The sequence below is a fragment of the Gracilinanus agilis genome, chromosome 4 (assembly GCF_016433145.1).
Source record: "Gracilinanus agilis isolate LMUSP501 chromosome 4, AgileGrace, whole genome shotgun sequence".
NCBI lineage: Eukaryota > Metazoa > Chordata > Mammalia > Didelphimorphia > Didelphidae > Gracilinanus > Gracilinanus agilis.
Window position 1 is genome coordinate 438,953,077 of NC_058133.1, and position 16,548 is coordinate 438,969,624.

Here is a 16,548-nt window from a genome sequence, read left to right on the forward strand (position 1 = left end):
CTTTCTTCCCTCAATACAGAGGGGAAAATGAGTAAATAATGTAAAACAGAATCTAATTATGTTATCAGTCAGGACATCAATAAACATTTATTAAGTGCTAACTACTAAGGCACTAAGGATATAAAGATAAAAATGGGACAGTTCCTGCCCTCAAAGAGCTTACATTCTGTTGGATGAAATAATATGTACACATGTTATATACTGAATAATAGTATATACTGAATGAAGTAGCCTAGGGAGGAATGGCACTAGAAATTGGGAGGAGCAAGAGAGGCTTCTTGTAGAAGATACTGCTTAAGCTGAGTCAGAACAGAAGAGATTCTCTAAGGTAAAGGTGAAATAGGATTTGGCTAAGACATGAATGGAGGTGGGAGAATTAAGTGTGATTTACTCCTAGGATGGTGAGCAAACTGGCCTAAATAGTGCAGCTTCAGAAGGGCATGTGTTGGGTAGTAGTCAGAAATGAGGTTGGCTATTGGCAAATTATGGAGGGAACTGAAAACCAGACAGGGCAATTTATGTAATAGGTAATGGAGAACTGTGGAAGGTTTTTGAACAGAGTAATGAATGACATGAAGGACATGATGCATTTAAGGGAAAAGTCATATGGGCAACTAGGTGGTGAAGAGGATTGATAGAATGCCAGGCCTGGAGTCGGGATCGTTCATCTTCCTGATTTCAGACACTAGCTATGTGACAGTGGGCAAGTCACTTAAAACTTTTTTGGGGGGATCAGTTTCCCCATCTGTAAAATGAGCTTGAGAAGGAAATGGCAAAGCACTCTAGTATCTTTTCTAAGATAATTCCAAATGGGGTCATGGAAAGTTGGAAACAACTAAACAACAGCAATGTTAATATAGGAAGAATTGTAGGAGGCAAGGGTTTGGAGTCAAGGGGCTAGCTATGACAAGGTTATAATCCAGACATGAAGGAACGAAGGCCTTTTTGATAGTGTCATTCAAAATGGAAAAGAAGCAGTGGATGCAAGAGACAATTTGAAGGAAGGTTGTGTGGTTTGTGCCTTCTGTTGATCATCTCAAATTTATCCTGTATATAGCTTTTTGTCCATAGTTGTATGTTATTTCCTGCAATTAGATAGACTATGATCCTCGAAAGCAAAGGAGTATGTTTTATAAAACTTCCTTTGTATACCCAGGGCCCAGCACAGTGCCTGGCACATAGTTGGCACATAATGTTTATTGACTGACTTACTAGAACTTGGGGATTAACTTATAGAGATATTGAGAGGAATGAATCAAAGGTGACTTCAAAGTTTTTTTTAACATGAATAAATGGGAAAATGATGGTATCATTGACAATGTCTTATTTTGGTGGATACTCAGAACACCCCAGGCCTCTTGAAACAGTTTATTACCTAAGCTGCAATTGAGTTCTTTAAAGCATGCTACAATTTTAACATTAGTATTTTCATTTTAACTTACCATTTCTCAGGTTCAAGCTGAAGAAGCACTATTAGAGAAAAATCTAGTGAACTGTGAAAAAGAAAATAAAAGGCTTCAGGAAAAATGTGTTATGTACAGGGGGGAACTGGAATCCATGAAAGACAAGCTAAGGTATGCTTTGAGCCTATGATGGGCAGGGGGGTTCTGTGATGGGAAAGCACAGCCCTGTGGCAAATTTCTAAACATTTTACTAAGCTTAAATAAAAAAATTTTCAAGAATAAAGATGGGTGAAATAAAAGTAATATAATTTTTTAGCACAGATTAATGTATATTGACAAAGATTTGGAATTTTATTACGTATTTAGAAAAACAGTAGAAATACTTTTGGACTTAGACTTTTAACTTTCAGTATAGAGATAAAAATTTTTATTGAAGTTATGTCAGTTGACCAATTGTTTAAATTGTGTTTTGTATTTATTTCTGACTTAAAAACAACAACAAAAAAAACCCCACAGTATCCAAGTAACTCCACTAAGGAACTTGGTCTCTATAAACAATTTTTCCCTCAACCCCTTGCTGTCGTTATGCCAGAATTAAAGCTTGTTAAAAATAAGATATTTATATAGGTTAGCTAGTGAAAGAAGGTTTGGAATCATAGTGGTTTATTAGTTAGCATACTTTATACACATCTACATTTTTCTGTTACAAATACCTATCTGGTATGAAGTTGTTTTATTTAATTTCAGATGCTAGCTTAATGTGTTGATTCCTTTTTTTATATATCTACTTGTTTTTTACTTATAGGATTGTCATAATAATTTGAAGCAAAAATAATTTGTATTGCTTGATAAAACAATTAGCTTGTACATGAAAAAGAAATCTTATTTAATGCAAAAAGAATGGATCAATAAACACACAAAAGATGCTTTCTTTAAATACATTTGGTAGTTTTCTGAGAAAAGGGATATTCAGTTCATTATGTAACTCAGTTTTAGCCTAATGCTAATTTTTATCTAAGTGTCAGATTTGTGTTTGTAATCCCTTGTACATTTTAGAGTTTGAATTCTCACTCCCTCTTTGAATCAAGATTTAAACATCATCTGCTATAAAAAGTGTTTCATAGCTGAGAACAATAAAGTATAGTTTTCCCTCTGGTATTCTTTGATTCTTAGCATGGGAAATTAAAATATCCTTTGTGTTGCAAAAGAATGTGTTCAGGTCAGTTTTCCTGGCCTGGACTTTAAAATAAGAACAAGAAGATCATTAAAATAGTAGGTTGTTTAATTATGCCAAGTAATCATATAATTGTATTTTAAAATATTTTGTATTATTTTAATAAGTTAAGGATGGTGCTAAGTATTGCTATAGAAAAAAAGAACATCCTCATCTTGAGTTCTTTTTTTCCTGTTGTTGTTTTTCTTCATAGGGAATTAAAGGATGAAAATAATAATGGAAAAGAAAGAATAAGGGGTATGATTTTGAAAAACTCTGAGATCATGTCACAACTAAGTGAGTCTAAACAAAACATCCTAAAGTTGGAGAGTGCATTAGAGGACAAAGAAGAAATTCTTAGAGAAAAACTTGCTCTTGTGAATGAGAACAGAGAATTAAAAGCTCTTATTGCAAAACAAAATGAGCGACTCATTTTGTGTCAGAGAGAAATTGAAGATTCAAGGCAAGAACTAAGCAGTTTGGAGATAATTATTTCCCAGTTGCCAGTAAGTGTGTTTGAAAATATAGCCATATACCCATCTAGATTTTTGTAAAGGCCAGATTTGAACCCAAACCCTCCCAACTCCAGGCCACTATCCACTCTGCTACCTAGCTGCCCTCTGATTCTCTTTCCATCCTGCTCCCTACACCTTCTCTTAAATCTCTCTCAACTATTTATTCACCCACCCTTCTTTCTATCATGAAGCAAGAGCTGTACACAACATCTCAGCTGGTTTTGTCATACCTCTAGACCTGCTTTCTAACTTTGGGTGAAGGGAGTATGAAGGGGAGAGAGAAGGAGACTTTTAAACATTACCAGTAGCTGTGATTGCATACAAAGAACAATTGTAGAGTTGGGAGGCTACAAATGAATAGTGATTTGTAATTGACTTCTACTTACACACTCTTTCTTCTACTTACACACTCTTTGTAGAACAGGGGTAACTGAATTTCATTATAATTGTTTTTCCTTATAATCCTATATATTTCATGCATTTTAAAGCATTACTCTGAAGTCCATATACTCCATCTAACTGCCAAAGCCCATGATCCCCAAAAAGTGAAGAACCACTAAATTAAATAAGCACAGAATTCTAGAGCTAGAATGGATCTTAGAGATAATGGTTTATTATTAGAATAAATGCCCAGTTCTGGTACCAATTATCTACGTAACTTCAACTTCCTTGTAGCAGAACTGGATATGGCTGGCATCCCAATTCTCCTGGAAGCTGAAGCTGGTGGACCTCTGGAGCCAGGGCACTCTGGGCTGCAGTAAATAAGGTCAACCATGGGTCAGCAGGAATATGGTATGGCTCCACCACAGGGACATGGAGCAGGTCAGGGGTCCATGGGACTGTCAGCAGCCCTGGCATGCTTAAAAAAGAAAAGAAAGTGTAGTAGAAAGAACCCTGCATGTAGAGCGAGAAGACTTTGTCACCTTGGGCAAGTCACTTAATTTCTTTGACCCTGTGTTACTCAAAACTTAACACTTTCTGCTTAAATTGTGGTACCTTACACTAAACATAATACTTCAAACACAGTCTGACCAGGGCAGAGTGCTAGAGATTGTCAGCTCCCTGGTTCTGGATTCCATAGTTTTATTAATGGAGCCTATGATCATAATAGATTTTTTGGGTTGCCATGTTACAGTTAACTCAGAGTAAACTTTTTTATCCTCAATCATCTCACCCCCTTAGATCTTTTTCAAATGATTTGTTATATAGCTAGAACTTTCAGGGTATTATTTTGGAGATACACATGTGTGAGTGTATATGTGTGTATATATATACATATATATACACATATGTATGTATTTATATATATATATCAACATGATATATATAAATTTAACCATGTTTATTTTTAAACTTGCAGTTTAACAGAGAAATGCTTAATTCTAAAACATGTATCTGTAAGCAGCCAGAAGAAATGTTCTCAACCAAGGAAGAATTCTGTGTTTCTTGCTGTGAGCTAAATAAATCAGTGATCTCAAACCTTAGGTATAGTATTTTAGATGGCAAGAATTAAAATACCCTTTATTATTGGTACTTATATAGAATCTTTTCTACAAATGAACTTCTCAAATCTTTTGTCTTCCTTTCTTTTGTGCCAGGATTAAGCTTGCAATGAAAGAGGCAGAAATTAATAAACTTCAGACAAGCCTATCTACCTGTCAGTTTTCTGGTCATTTTTTTGGTGATGATGAGATGCAGGAATGTGGGAAATTAAGTGGCTTAGAAACAGAACCTGTAAAATTAAGTGGAAATCAAGCAAGTATGTGAAATTACAATTGACCTATAGTAATTATAGATTTTATTGTTATGGTTCCTTTGGGGAAAACATTTGTATCTTAAGATCTGTTAATGTCTAATGGGGTAACAAAATACTTTTAGTTTTTTTCATTTTTTTAATCAGATAATATAAGATATAATTTCATTGCTTTCTTTTTATTTATTCAAAAATATGTACATTGTAACCTCACATCTGTTGTCCTATGATTTGGTTCACTCTACAAGTTATACCTCTAAGCCACTGTAAGATACATATTTACCTATGGTAAAATCTTGGTTATTCTGAATACAGTCTTCTGGGATGGAAATCTTTAATTTTCTGAAATGAATCTGGAGCCAGAAACAGCTTAAAAACAACAACTTAAAAAAAAGCAAGCCCTTTTTGTCTATAAAGAAGCAGACCTTGAACATCCACCAACAAATGAATGAAGATGCAAAGAAACAAAGACCTAACACACTGGAATTCACTGGTTCCCTGAAAGTAGTATCCAAAATGAACAACTACATTTGTGTAAAACAACATTCTTTTCACTAGAAACTGTGACTCTTGGAAAAGCAAAGAGAGGAAAAAAGTGTGGCAGTTATTATTGACAGCACAGATGGAGCATGGCAGTTAGAATCCTTAGTCAGTCAGTCAGTAGCATTTCTTAAGTGACTACTTTGTACCAGGCCAGGCACTATGCAGTGCACTAAGAATATAAGGAAAAGCAAAAGATAGTCCCTGCTCTCAAGGGGCTTACAATCTAATAGGGAAACAACATAAACAACTATAATCAAAAATACTATATACAGAATAAATCAGAGAGAATCTCAGAGGCACCAACATTAAAGAGAGATCAGAGAAAGCTACCTGTAGAAGAGGGAATTTTTGCTGAGATTTAAAAGAAGCCAGGAGACAGAGATGAGAAAGGAGAGTTCTAGGCATGGAGAACAGTGAAAATGCCTGAAATCTAAGGATGGTGTTTTGTGCTAGGAATAGCACAGCAAAGATCCAGTGTCACAGAGTTTGGGGGAAGGGGTGAGTAAGTATAAGAAGAGTATAAAGATAGGAAAGGCTCAGTGGTTAGAGTCATGCCTAGAGAACAGGAAGTTCTGGGTTCAAATTTGACCTCATACACTCCCTAGCTTTGGGACCCCAGGCAAGTCACTTAACCCCCATTGCCTAGCCCTTACCACTCTTCTGCCTTAGAACCAATACTTAGTATCCATTATAAGACAGAAGGTAAGGGTTTGTTTGTTTAAGTAGGAAAGGGCCACATGGTAAAGGGCTTTGAATGTCAAACAGAAGATTTTTATATTTGATCCTGCAGATGATAGATAACCAATGGAGTTGGAGTTTATCAAGTAGGAGTGGGATGGCATAGTCAGATCTATGCTATGGAAAATTACTTTGGCAGCTGCGTGAAGGATGGACTGGAATGGGGGGAGACAACCCACCTGCAGGTTCTTATTGTAGTTCAAGTGTTAGGTGATAAAGTCATCCCTTACCTCACCACAGGTAGGAACAGTATCAGAAGTGAAATAGATAAGATTTAGTTAATAGTTGATATTGATTACTTTGATAATTTACTTTAGTGAGAATTAGTCCCAGCTAAAAGCTGACCTAATTCCTGCATCAAACCAAAATGAATATCTGCTATAAGATTTAGTTACTCTGAATCAGTAAGAAGCTAATCATTTAGATACAGGAAATTCTGAAGTGAGAAATTTGTTACATAAGAATAGGAATAGTTAATAAATTAGAAATCATAAGCATAAACATCCTTTCTATTAACTGAAAACTCTTATAGCTTCTATAACCACAAAACCACATGACTCCTGGCATTGTTTACAAAAGACTGACAGAGTGGTAGCAAAGCTCACATAAGCCCGAGCTATGACATACTTCAAACTGTGGCAAAGTTGCATGTAATTACTTTCTTTTAATGGAATACCTTAATATAATTGTCAATAACACCCCCCTTCCCATTGTAAATTCTCCCTCTCTTTGTTCCTCTTTTAAGCTATAAAATAATGTTCCTCTTTTTTTCCTCTAAAAAGTTCCTCTTTTAAACTATAAAATGAGCTCTGTGAATCATTTGTTTGTCCCTAATCTAACCACAGGAGATCAGATGACCATTGATTTATTATAACAACTAGACGTAGATTAAATCAATTATGTTCAGAATCTTATCTTTCTCAGTCTTTTCCTTTATAGGTAAAGAAATTTATTTTTAACAGAAGAGAGAAGAGGGTGAATGCAGGAAGGTAAAGTTGACAGGTCTTGGCAACAAATTTGATATGGGAGGTGAAAAAAGTAAGGAGTCAAGGATTATACCCATATTTTGAGTCTCAGTGGAGTAGGAGAATGGATGGTACCCTTGACAGTAATAGGAAAACTTTTGAGTGTAGGATATCCAATTTGGGATGTCTAATAAGCAGTTGGAACTTTAGATCTAGAGGTTAAGAGAGAAATTAGAGCTGGACTAACTTCTGAGATCTAAGAATCAACATAGAGATGATTGAAACCATGGGTGCTGATGAGGTCACCAAGTGAAATAGTATTATATAGAGGGAGATGAGAAGAGAGCTTAGGATAGAGCCCTGTGAGGCATCCACAAGTAGTGGGCATGACGATGAAGATGCAGTGAAGGACACTGAGTAATGTTCAGACAGTTAAGAGGAGAACTAGGAGAGATGCTATCATCATACTTAGAGAAGAGAGTATTAAAAGAGGATGATTGATGATGTCAGTTTGAAAAGGTTTAAAAAGGATAGGGTTTTTTAAAAAGGCTATTAGATTTGGTTATTAAGAGGTCATCAGGAACTTTGGAAAGAACAATTTCAATTCAATAATGAAGTCGAAAGCTAGATTTTAAGAGTTAAAAAGACATGAGAGGAAAGGAAGTGGAGATATCAATTATCCATGATATCTTCAAGGAATTTAGCCCCAAAGGGAGAAGAGTTGGTTACAATAAATAGCTACTGGGGGTGAGTGGATCAAATGATAGTTTTTGGAGAGTGAAGGAGACACACATGCTTGTAGGCAGTAGGTAAGTATGAGCAGCAGGAGAAGCAACATGGAATAGTTGATAGAAAGCTGGCCTCAGAGTTCAGAAACACTGGATTAGAAAAAACACTGACACATGCCAATTGTGACTTGGGCAAGTTACTTAATCTCTTAGTTCATCAAGGAATTCCTAAGACTAAAAGTTGGAAAGAAGGCACTTTGACAGATCCCCCTCTGGGCTCTCACTACCCTGATAAAATCACAGATCTGGAGCTAAAAATACAGTAGGTATTCTGATGCAAAGAAGAGCACCAGTGATGAAGGGACTACAAAATTGTTTTGCAGCTTGAGAAGAGGTAGACATAGCCATGTAAACATCAGTACTATAGTCCTTGGTGTGGTAGAAGAGATCTTAAAGTGGGAAGGGGAGGGTATTTGAAAGTATAGTCAACAGTCTTTTGTATAGTGCATCTAAAAACACTCAGAAGGCATACCAAAAGTATAGTTTTATAGTCTTGGAATGTATTTATTGTACAGCATCTTCAGTGAAGTTTTCTGTTCATATGATGATCCCGAGAAAGCCAAAGAAGTTGTATTTTATTCAGTATATCCTTTTTATTTTTTAAACATTTACTTTCTGACTTAGTATCCATTCTAAGGCAGAAAAGTGGCAAGGACGAGGCCATCAAAGTTAAGTGCCTTGCCCAGCATTACACAGGTAGGCAATATATTCTTTTAAGAAGATGTGTGAAATTACCATTTTAGGTTTTCCATCATAAATGTTTACAGTTTTAAAAATCTCATTAGAAGGCCAACCCTTTAATATTTGGATTAAATAATTACCTGGAACAATTCTTTACTGGGATCTTACATGATAGGCATTGCTTTCATAATGGATTCCACCTTTTTTCCAGTTCTTGTGCCCAAATGTAGAATTGTTTTGTGACATTCGTCTGAACTCCTTGCCTGTTTATGTTTTATGCACATTTTTAATATTAGACTGTAAGTGTAAGTTATATTTTTGGTGTCTTAGCAGACCATATCCAATGCCAAAAGCTGCATACGGCAAGCAAGCATTTTGAGAGAGAAAAGCAGAGGCTTGCTGCTGGCATAGAAGAGTTACGTGCCAAATTGGCAAAAACAGAATCGGAGAATTCTGGATTAAAGGCTGACATGGCTCACAGGACCAGTCAATTTCAAGTGATACAAGAAGAATTATTGGAGAAAGTAACCAGCTTTAGTAAAATGGAATCCGAAGTAAGTGGATTTCATCAGTTAATTTAACTCTTAATACAGAAGAAATATGGGAGAGGAGATGTCTTTGTGCTTTAACCTATAGATTAAATTTGGTCTTGATTCTGAGGATTATGCTTTATAGTGGTCAAAAGATACTATAATTGTGGGAGCAATAATACTAATATTATATTTGAAATGAAATTGCATATTCCCTTTGAAATAACAAGTGCAGATAGAGACTTACCAACAGTGTTTTTAATATTACTTATTTATTGTAGATATTTTAAAATGCTTCTCTCATTAAGTACAAAGGAGAGAACTACAGAACTGATATTATCTAGTTGGAAGGAGAGAAAGGTGTGGTAGAGAATGATAAAAAATATTTTTAAAAATTTTATTTTTCCCCTAATTACATGAAACAATTTCCAACATTTTTCAAAGTATATTGAGTCTCGAATTCTGTCCTCTCTCTCTCTCTCCTCCAACACTCCACACCCCTTGAGATGGTAATTTCAAATAGATTTTACACATGCAGTCATATAAAACACTTTCCCATATTAATCCTTTTGTGGAAGGAAATACAAATAGAAAGAAAAAGAAAGTGAAAAAAATTCAGATTCAGTTCTTTTTCTCTGGAAGTAGAAGACCTTTTTTTATCATGAGTCCATTGGAATAGTTTTAGATCATTGTATTACTGAGAATAGCTGTTATTCATAGTTGTTCATTGTAAAGTATTCCTGTCACTGTACAAATGTTCTCCTGGTTCTGCTTATTTAACTATGCTTCAGTTCATGTAAGTCTTTAAATATTTTTGTACATATAGGTCTTTCCTCTTTTAATTTTTTTATAGAGATTGAATTTTTAACATTTTTCAGCGATATGAAAGGAAACTAAGCAATTAGAAACAGGCAACTTAAGCTGTATTTGCTTCAATTTCCTTATCTGCAAAATGGGAGATAATAGCACCTACCTTCCAGGATTATTGTGAAGAGCAAATGTAATAATATTTGTAAAATGTTTATCATAGCATGTAGTAAGTGTTTAAAATGCTTGTTTCCTTCCTTGATTCCTTTAAAGTAGGGCTACATATGGGAACCATGCCTGGCCTAGAGTGGCTGGTTCTTTTTTTCTCCTTCAGCTTACTAGGATAGAGAGAAAGGCCTGTAGATAATGGATGTGAATAGTGACAAAGATGATTTAAATACAACATAAGCAATCAAATCTCCCAAGAATATTTTAGGCATTGAGATAGGGAATTTTTTTTTTATTTCAGTTTTTTAATTGATTTAGTTAAAGTCCTACCTGGACACAAAGATATGGTTTAGATTATCTCCATTTTTCTTATTCTGTGATTGTTTCTAATTCCCGCCTCTGCTCTTGTTTAGTGATTACTAATTTTAAAAACATCTCATGATTATATGGAATCCAAAACTCATTACAAAAGATACTAGATATTCCCATAAATAAAGGTCTTCAGAGAGTGAGTCCAGTCCCTTTATTTTCATCAGAGAGGAAACTGAAACTCAAGATGTGAGATGATGTGCTCACAGTTACACAGCTGGAAAGTAGAACTCCAAATTACTTAAATCTAGGTCTTTGACTTCAAATTTATTGTTTTTCTACTATGCTACATTCTGAAATTACATTTTGCAGTATGTGTGATAGCTCTGATATGAGGGAAAAGGCCTTTAAATTTTAGAATAAGAAAAATAACTGTTTTTTTAAAAAATAGATTTTATTTTCTGCTTATTAACTACACTCATCCCAAAGTATATATTAATTTTTTTCAGATGACAAGAAAATGTTCTCAGATTCTCACACTAGAGAAACAACTAGAAGAAAAGACAATTGCTTATTCTTCAGTTGCTGCAAAAAATTCTGAACTGGAACAGGAACTTGTGGTATAGCATTTTTGATCTTGTACTTTGTAACAGCACAGTTTAAGAGTTAGAACTGTTATTACAGCTAGGGTCACTACAAATTTTGGCCTGTGTTTTAGATCATTTTGTATTATTTCTTCTTATACACATACATGCTATTATTACCATATTTTCATATTTCATTCTGTTGTAATCATTATAGCAGCTGTATGTTATGTTCCACTCAGAATTTTCAATTTTAAAAATTTTGTTACCTCCCATTTAAAAAATTCACATCTATTTAAAGTAAATTAACTTATTATGACAATTTCAAAGGCACTAAATATTTTATTCTCTAAGTAAAAACATTAACAAAAATCTCTTGGTCCTTGACCTGCAAATTTTAAGAAATTTTATACTTACACATTGGTTACATAATTAACATACTCTTGATAAAAAATTTACTATCATATTTCCTTAAAAGTATTATTGTATTTTCTAGGAAAAGAATGAAAAGATACAGAGTTTGGAATCAGATATGAATTCAAAACATGAGAAAATTTGTTTAGCCTTTGAAAAGGCAAAGAAAATTCATTTTGAACAGCACAAAGAAATGGAGCATCAGATTGAACTAGTAAGAATTTGTTAAAATTATTTCCATCTTATCTATAATCACTTAAAGTCATTTAATAATTTCAAATTAGAGCTATTCAGCAGATTCTCCATATGCTTTATTAGATAATATAATTTTGAATAAAATCAGGGGAAAGAATTGAGATAGCAACAAACTTTGATTAAAGGAAGGGAGAAAGGTGGGGTGGAATGGCAAAGAGCTCCAGAGAATAGAGTAAGTCAGTAGCTGTTTGAAAGCACATTAACCAGTATGGTGGCTAGAAGAGAAACTTAAAAAAGAGATATTATAATTTTAGAAAGCAACTTTCATTAGTGCCAAAAGGGTTCAAAAACAACTTAGAGAAATTTTATGATGAGTGTTGGAATTAAAATTGCCTTTCTTCTATTAGGTCCACATTTTCTAGACAATTGTACCCAAAATTCATTTACTTTCCAGGACTCAGAGAACTATTCACATCTAGTCAAAGTATTTTTTGGCCTAGATACGTGACTAGCAAAGATCTTAGTCTTACCTCTTCTCCCCAACTCTACAAGTCTTTCTTTGTGCGTCCTTGCCTTCACATCACATTTCTGCAGGGATTAGGGCCCTTCTTGGAGTTGGAGCAAATTCACTAGTGTATAAGAAACCACAGCATACAATGTGGAAGTCTCCATTGTTTCCTGAATTGAATAACTCTGTCTAGTTAATCAAACTTCTTTTCAGATCATTATTGGTAGCAGGAAGATTGAAGTTGTTTTCACTAATGTTACCTAATATTGTGACAAATTCTAGATATCAAGAAGGAAAAAACTAAATGGGTTCTAGTATTTTAGTACATTAACTATGCAGAATACAGTAAAGCAATGACAATTAGATTCTAAATCCCAGCTAAGAACATGATATCCACTTAAAAAAATTAATTGCTTTAATGTTATTGCTCCCTAATGAGGTGATTTATTTTAAATTGTTTTTAACTATGGAAAATGTTGTCCTTTAGCTCAGAAATTGACATAATGGACAATGTTTTATATTTTTAAGGAGAACACATTTAAGCTTGAAGAAATGATGAGAATATTAACAGATTTAGAGAACACAGAACCATGTGAAGAATTGAAAAAATGGTTATTTTGTACTTTTTCTTAGAAAAAGACTTTTTTAAATATAGAAATTGAAGTGTCTTATTACTTTGCATGAGATGAGGGAAGATAAGTGAATAAACTCTTAGGGGTTAGGTCTGGATTATTAACTGAACTCTTTTTTTTCAATTAGTAAATATTAATTTTTTAAAAAATTTATGAGTCATTTCGTAAGTCTGCTAAAAACAAAACATTTATAAATAGAAAAAAGTTAGCTGGATTGCCATTGCTATATTTAGATTGTTTAGAAACAAATAAAGTATCTATTGGCACAGAACACCATTAAATTATAGATTAAAGAAAAAAATAAAAGAATGGAAACCCTCCCTCCCACCAATTTAATTTCTACTAATTAGGGGAAAGGGAAAGACCCATCGGTCTAGAATAGTGATGAGCAATCTATGGCCTGTGGGCCAGATGCGGCCCCCTGAAATGTTCTATCTGGTGTGCAACATTATTCCTAATCTGACGAATACAATGAGTAGGATACAATACAATGAAACTTTGAAAGAGTTGCCTTAAAAACAGACTGACAGATGAGCATTTCCTTTCCTTTGGGTCCCCTCTTTAAAAAGTTTGCCCATCACTGGTCTAGAATATTAACTGAATTCTTGAGGAAGTTCTGAGTTCTTGATAATTTACTGCTCTCTTTTCCCTGATATCAGTTATTATGTACAGCAAGGGGAAAAGGGTGTAGTGAGTTTTTCTCCTCTCTCTTTTATCTTTTCTTTTTTGTCCTCAGATTTAAATTTACTTTTTTTTCTCTTGTTATTTAATATTTTATTCCATTTTTATTAAGTGCTCTTTGCATTGAATCAATGTGTTATTTGAATATGTTAAGCATAAACTACATTGGCAAGGAGCTCCAAGGTGTATAAATGAATAGGTGCTGACCAATCAGTATCTCCAACTTAAGAAGGAAAAGTGCCCTAGTCATGCAGGGACTTAAGGGGCCAAGCTATACTAGGAGTTTTAATTTTCTGAACTTTTCTACCAATGCTATAGAAAGCTTTTTCCCCCTTGTTTACTCCTGGTTTATTTTTTGATTTAATTGATTAACTTAATGCAGAGTCCAGGTAAGCTTCACTCATACATAAATGAGGAAACTGAGTCCAGGAAAAAGAAGGCTTTCTTTTTACCCCCAAAGAACACATAGTGGCACTCAAGCCTAGAGTTAGGTCTTTTGGCTCTCATTCAGTACTCTGCACATAGTATGCTATTAGGTTAGGTCACCCAGCAAAAATCTTTCCTGGTCCAGGAAAAGATGGATAGTTAATATTGATGTTGTTGATGATGATGTTACTGCTGTTGATGATGTTGTTGTTGTTGATGATGATGATTGAATTTGGAGTTGGAGGTTTTCCTTCCCACTCTAATGATTAAAATTTTCTCGGAGACTGTCTCCAACCTCTTTCACCCTTCTATTGTGTTGGTCTTCTCCCCACCTCCTCCCATGCACTTCTTTATGTAATATATATTTACCCCATTTTATCTCTTTTCCCATTTTTCTTAATATTATCCTCTTTTTTACCCCTAGTTTTTTTATATATTTTTTGACATAACATCCTATATTACAGTTTGTTAATATATCTTCCAAGTATATTTCTTCTAGCTACCCTGATGATAATAATAATTTTAATTTAAGAGTTACCAACATCATCTTTTCTTATAGGAATAAAAATCATTTGAACTTACTGGGTCCCTTAAAAAATTTTTTTCTCCTTAATTATCACCTTTTGGTGATTCTCTTAAGTTCTGTGTTTGAGCATCAAATTTTCTATTTAAGTCAGGTCTTTTCTTTAGGAATGCTTGGATGGCTTCTATTTTATTAAATGACCATACTTTCCTCTGCAAGAATATAGTCAGTTTTGCTGTGTAGTTGATTTTTGGTTTTAGACTCGGTTCCCTTGCTTTCTGGAGTATCATATTCCATGCCTTCTGATACTTAGTGTGGATGCAGCCAAGGTCCTATGTTATCCTAACTGTGGTTCCATGATATCTGAATAGTTTCTTCTTAGCAGCTTGTAGTATCTTTTCCTTGGTCTGGTAGTTCTTGAATTTGACTGTAATATTCCTGAGCAATTGTCAATTGGGGATTTAGTGCAGGAGGTGATTTGTAGATTCTTTCAATCTCCACTTTTCCCTCTTGTTCAAGAATGTCGGGGCAGTTTTCTTAGGTAATTTCCTGTAGAATGTCCAGGCTTTTTCTTTTGTCATGATTTTCTGGTAGTCCAATTATTAAATTGTCTTTTCTAGATCTATTTTCTAGGTCTGTAGTTTTATCAATGAGGTGTTTCATATTTTCCTCAATTTTTTCACTCTTTTGATTTTGTTTTATAGACTCTTGCTGCCCTGTGAAGTCATTTGTTTCTAGTTGTTGGATTCTAATTTTTAAAGACTGAGTTCCATCCCTGGCTTTTTGGCCATCCTTCTCCTTCTGGTCTGTTTTTCTCTGTAGGTCATCTTTAACTTTTTTTGCCTTGTTTTCAAGCTGGTCAATTCTGGCTTTCTAGACACTATTTTCTTGTTTTAGTTCAGGGCCTCTATTTCCAGATAACTTATTTTGCTTTTTAAGTTTTTTTTTTCCCAATTGTCTTCAGCCTCCCTTAATTGTTTTTTGACTTGTGTTTTGAGTTCTTCGAAAGCCAGAGTCCAATTCACTGGAGTTTCTGCATTTTTGCTTGTGTTCCTTGGTCCTCTTCTGTTCCATTTGCTCTTTGTTCATTACCTGGATAGAAGCTGTCAATTGTAATTTCTTTTTCCTTTTTCTGTTTACTCATATTTTTTCCTTCTTTTCCCCCTGTCATTGGCTATAATCTTGCTCCTCTGATTATTTGCTGGATCTGTGGGTTTGGGCTATTCTTCCCTGAAGGGGTTTCTTCTCTGCTCTGCTAATTGACTAGATTAGACTGATGGAGTATTAATGAGCCCTGAGGTCAGATCTTCCACAGCTGGCAGCAGAAGCTGAAGCTGAAGCTGAAGGGTATAGGTGTGGAGGGTGAAGGGGAACTGTGCTTTCCCACTCTGTTATCAAGGTAATGTGTCTGGGTTGCAGCCTTCGTCCTGGGATCCAAGACAGTAGGATTTTTACTGTGGCTCTCAGCACAGTTGGTGGGGGAAAGGTGTTGGAGATTGAGCTTCCCTGCCCTCTGAAGGCTTATCTGCCCTATTGATAGATTAGATTAAGCCTGAGTGGATGCAGAACTGGTTGTGCCCTGAGGTCAAAACCTAGAGAAGCAGAGAAACAGAGGTCCAAGACAGATAGTAGTGGCTGCAACTAGACTGCCCTCCCCTCTGTGCCTCTCCTCCAGCTGCTTCCTTGCCAGCTATGGTTAGAGCCCTGAGTCTGTCACAGCTATTGCAGCAAGGCACTCCCTCCTGGCTGGAGCCCTTGCCCCGAGATTCCAGTAACCTCAGGAGACTCAGCACAGTAGTTGGAAGAGGGATCCTGGGACCTCCCTTCTTCCTTTAACCTCAAACCTTTAACCTTCCTTAAACCTGAGAATTCAGCCTTCTCTACATACCTTTTTAAGTTGAATCAAGCAGGAGGGTCCCCTGGCTCTGTCCTGTTGTTAGATTTGGTTTTCTGTCCCCTTGAAGCACTTTGTTTTTGATTGGTGTGGAAGACCTTTACACAGAGGTCTGGACTTTTGCTGCTTCTAAGCAGCCATCTTGACTCCACCTCCCTCTCTTCTCTATTCTAATCTGCAAAGGAGTCTGACAAGAGAAACATGAATCTGTAGGAGATCTTTGTTTGCACACATGTTATGATTAAAGTTCCCTGGAGATTGTATATTAATTTATAATT

General features: G+C 35.1%; 1 protein-coding gene across 1 annotated transcript in view; it reads left to right on the top strand.

Annotated features, from left to right (window-relative positions):
* Positions 1-16,548, top strand: part of CCDC18 (coiled-coil domain containing 18) — a 127,618-nt gene that overhangs the window by 35,820 nt on the left and 75,250 nt on the right. Inside the window, exons 8-14 of the mRNA XM_044675488.1 lie at positions 1,453-1,574; positions 2,831-3,122; positions 4,492-4,616; positions 4,730-4,890; positions 8,930-9,153; positions 10,923-11,033; positions 11,494-11,625. Of these exons, the coding sequence (XP_044531423.1) occupies positions 1,453-1,574; positions 2,831-3,122; positions 4,492-4,616; positions 4,730-4,890; positions 8,930-9,153; positions 10,923-11,033; positions 11,494-11,625 (1,167 nt within the window). The remainder of the gene's footprint in view (positions 1-1,452; positions 1,575-2,830; positions 3,123-4,491; positions 4,617-4,729; positions 4,891-8,929; positions 9,154-10,922; positions 11,034-11,493; positions 11,626-16,548) is intronic.